Below are 478 nucleotides of genomic sequence, written 5' to 3'. Positions count from 1 at the left end.
AAAAAAAAAAGGAAAAACCAAATAACTTTACAACAAGCCCCACCGAGCGAACTGCCATCGTGGTCCACCGACGGGGCATCGCTGTTCCCTCCTTCGCCCGCGCCCCGAACCCACTCCGGCTTGCCTGAACCCACGGCATTATCCACGACGTTCTGCCAGCCGCACGTGCTCTTCTCGAAGTCGCACGAGCCTTGGCGATGGGGGGCGAAAAGGGAAGGTAAATGATGGCGATAATGGTAAAAATGAGAGGAAATGATAATTATATTGGTAAAAAGGAATAGAAATGATCATTACAATGGTAAAAATTAAAGTTAAATAATAATTATAATGATAAAAGGGAAAGTAGATAATAATTATAATTGTAAAAAGGAGAGTTGATAATAATTATAATGGTAAAAAAAGAAAGTAAATAATGGTGATGATGTTAAGAAGGAAAGCAATTAATGGCAATAATGGTAAGAAGGAAAGTGATTAATGG

The 478-nt window shown here is 39.5% G+C and overlaps 1 protein-coding gene across 1 annotated transcript in view; it reads right to left on the bottom strand.

The window, feature by feature from the left end:
- LOC119592415 (MAM and LDL-receptor class A domain-containing protein 1-like) overlaps nucleotides 1–478 on the bottom strand; it is an 11,913-nt gene that overhangs the window by 8,794 nt on the left and 2,641 nt on the right. The window contains exon 6 of the mRNA XM_037941236.1: nucleotides 44–190. Within this exon, the coding sequence (XP_037797164.1) occupies nucleotides 44–190 (147 nt within the window). The remainder of the gene's footprint in view (nucleotides 1–43; nucleotides 191–478) is intronic.

The sequence above is a fragment of the Penaeus monodon genome, chromosome 30 (genome assembly GCF_015228065.2).
Source record: "Penaeus monodon isolate SGIC_2016 chromosome 30, NSTDA_Pmon_1, whole genome shotgun sequence".
NCBI lineage: Eukaryota > Metazoa > Arthropoda > Malacostraca > Decapoda > Penaeidae > Penaeus > Penaeus monodon.
The sequence above is the reverse complement of the archived record's forward strand: the minus strand, read 5'-3'. Positions and strand labels throughout refer to the sequence as shown.